We start from the raw sequence: 1533 nt of genomic DNA on the forward strand, positions 1-1533 counted from the left end.
GCTCCCAGAGTTTCCGGATCTGGACCAGCTGTTTCCAGGTAAGGCGCCCAGGACGCGGGCTCCCCAGCGCAGGGCACCCGAGCGGGAGCGCAGGGGGCGCCTCATCTTTTCCTCTCCTCCGCGCAGGTTTCGAGAACTCGTCGTTGCTCACCTGTAACTGCCGGGCCCAGGGGGGCGGGGCCCGCGCACCACGTGGGGAGGGGCGCGCGAGGTCCCCGGGTTTTCCCTGGAGCCCCTTACCTAGGCGCGCGCGCGGGCAGGTGGGGCGGGCGGGGCCAGCCAGCCGCGTGTCCCTCTGTCCGTTCCAGGGCCCTGCGGCCGTCGAACCACCTCCACGCGCGTGGTGGGCGGAAGGGCCTCGGAGCTGGGGCGCTGGCCGTGGCAGGGCAGCCTGCGCTGGTGGGGCTCCCACCACTGCGGGGCCAGCCTGCTCGGCCGCCGCTGGGTGCTCTCGGCCGCGCACTGCTTTGAAAGGTGAGTCTGGGGGCGGGCGGCCCACCGTTGGGGCGGGTGCGGGCCCTGTGCACCTGTCTCTTGCAGATGCGGCTCTGGTATCCATCTGAGGCCCAGGCCCGGCTGCAACCAAGTGAGAAAACTCTGTTCCGATTTTTTTTTGCAGAACGTTCTTTACAACATTCCCATGCACTTTTGTGTCGTGTTCTTTTCTTTTCTGACTTCTCTTCTCCCCGAACGGCAGTACCAGCCACCCCCCCCCACATCCCGCCTCCCGGTGCAGGTGTACCACGGGGCAGACAGAGGTGGGCAGGGTCTGGGCACCGGGCCTGGCCTGCTGGACAGTGCTCAAGGGGTCGTGCTTGGTCCCGTGCATCTATTTGTTCTTTTTCAGGACGGCTGTGGGAGGTGGCCCGCTGGTTGGGTGACTCTCCCATCGGACCTCAGGGGGAGGCACCCTGCTGTCCCAGTCCCTAAGACCTCGGGTGGGCTCAGGGGCCCTCCCTCCTGTAAAGCCCCCTGACGGCTCCCTCCTCTCCCACCAGGAACAGGGATCCCTTTGAGTGGTCCGTCCAGTTTGGAGAGCTGTCCGCCGTGCCGTCCATCTGGAGCCTGGAGGCCTACTACAACCGATACCAGGTGGAGAAGATCATTTTGAACCCCTTGTATCTGGGGGCTACATCCTATGACATCGCGCTGCTGAGGCTGGCCTCCTCCGTCACCTACAGTCAGAACGTCCGGCCCATCTGCGTGGCGGCCTCTTCCTCCGAGTTCCAGAACCGGACCAACTGCTGGGTGACCGGCTGGGGGAACGTCGAGGAAGAACAAGGTGAGGCCGGGGGCAGGCGGGGGGTGGGCCGGGGGGCTCTGTGCTCCGTTCCGACCACGCCAGCCTCAGCAGCCCCCACTCGGGTCTGTGTGTGGCCGGGTCCCCGCGTGCAGCTGTCCCCACACCCCGTTTCCTCTGCCTTCCGGAGACTGAGCCGGAAGCCACAGTGAGGGGGCGGCCAGCTGGGCCCGGGCGCGCTCCCCACCGGCCTGCAGGGGCGCTGGGGTTGGGAGAGGTCCTGTGAGAAAGGC

General features: G+C 67.1%; 1 protein-coding gene across 1 annotated transcript in view; it reads left to right on the forward strand.

Moving 5' to 3' along the window:
* Positions 1–4: 4 nt before the first annotated feature.
* The window catches only part of LOC115299932 (testisin-like), a gene marked incomplete at its 5' end in the record, with an annotated part of 6359 nt that continues 4830 nt past the window's right edge, over positions 5–1533 (forward strand). The window contains 4 exon segments of the mRNA XM_029949486.1: positions 5–38; positions 127–153; positions 309–474; positions 999–1282. Coding sequence (XP_029805346.1) covers positions 5–38; positions 127–153; positions 309–474; positions 999–1282 — 511 coding nt within the window.

The sequence above is a fragment of the Suricata suricatta genome, chromosome 8 (assembly GCF_006229205.1).
Source record: "Suricata suricatta isolate VVHF042 chromosome 8, meerkat_22Aug2017_6uvM2_HiC, whole genome shotgun sequence".
NCBI classification, from domain to species: Eukaryota; Metazoa; Chordata; class Mammalia; order Carnivora; family Herpestidae; genus Suricata; species Suricata suricatta.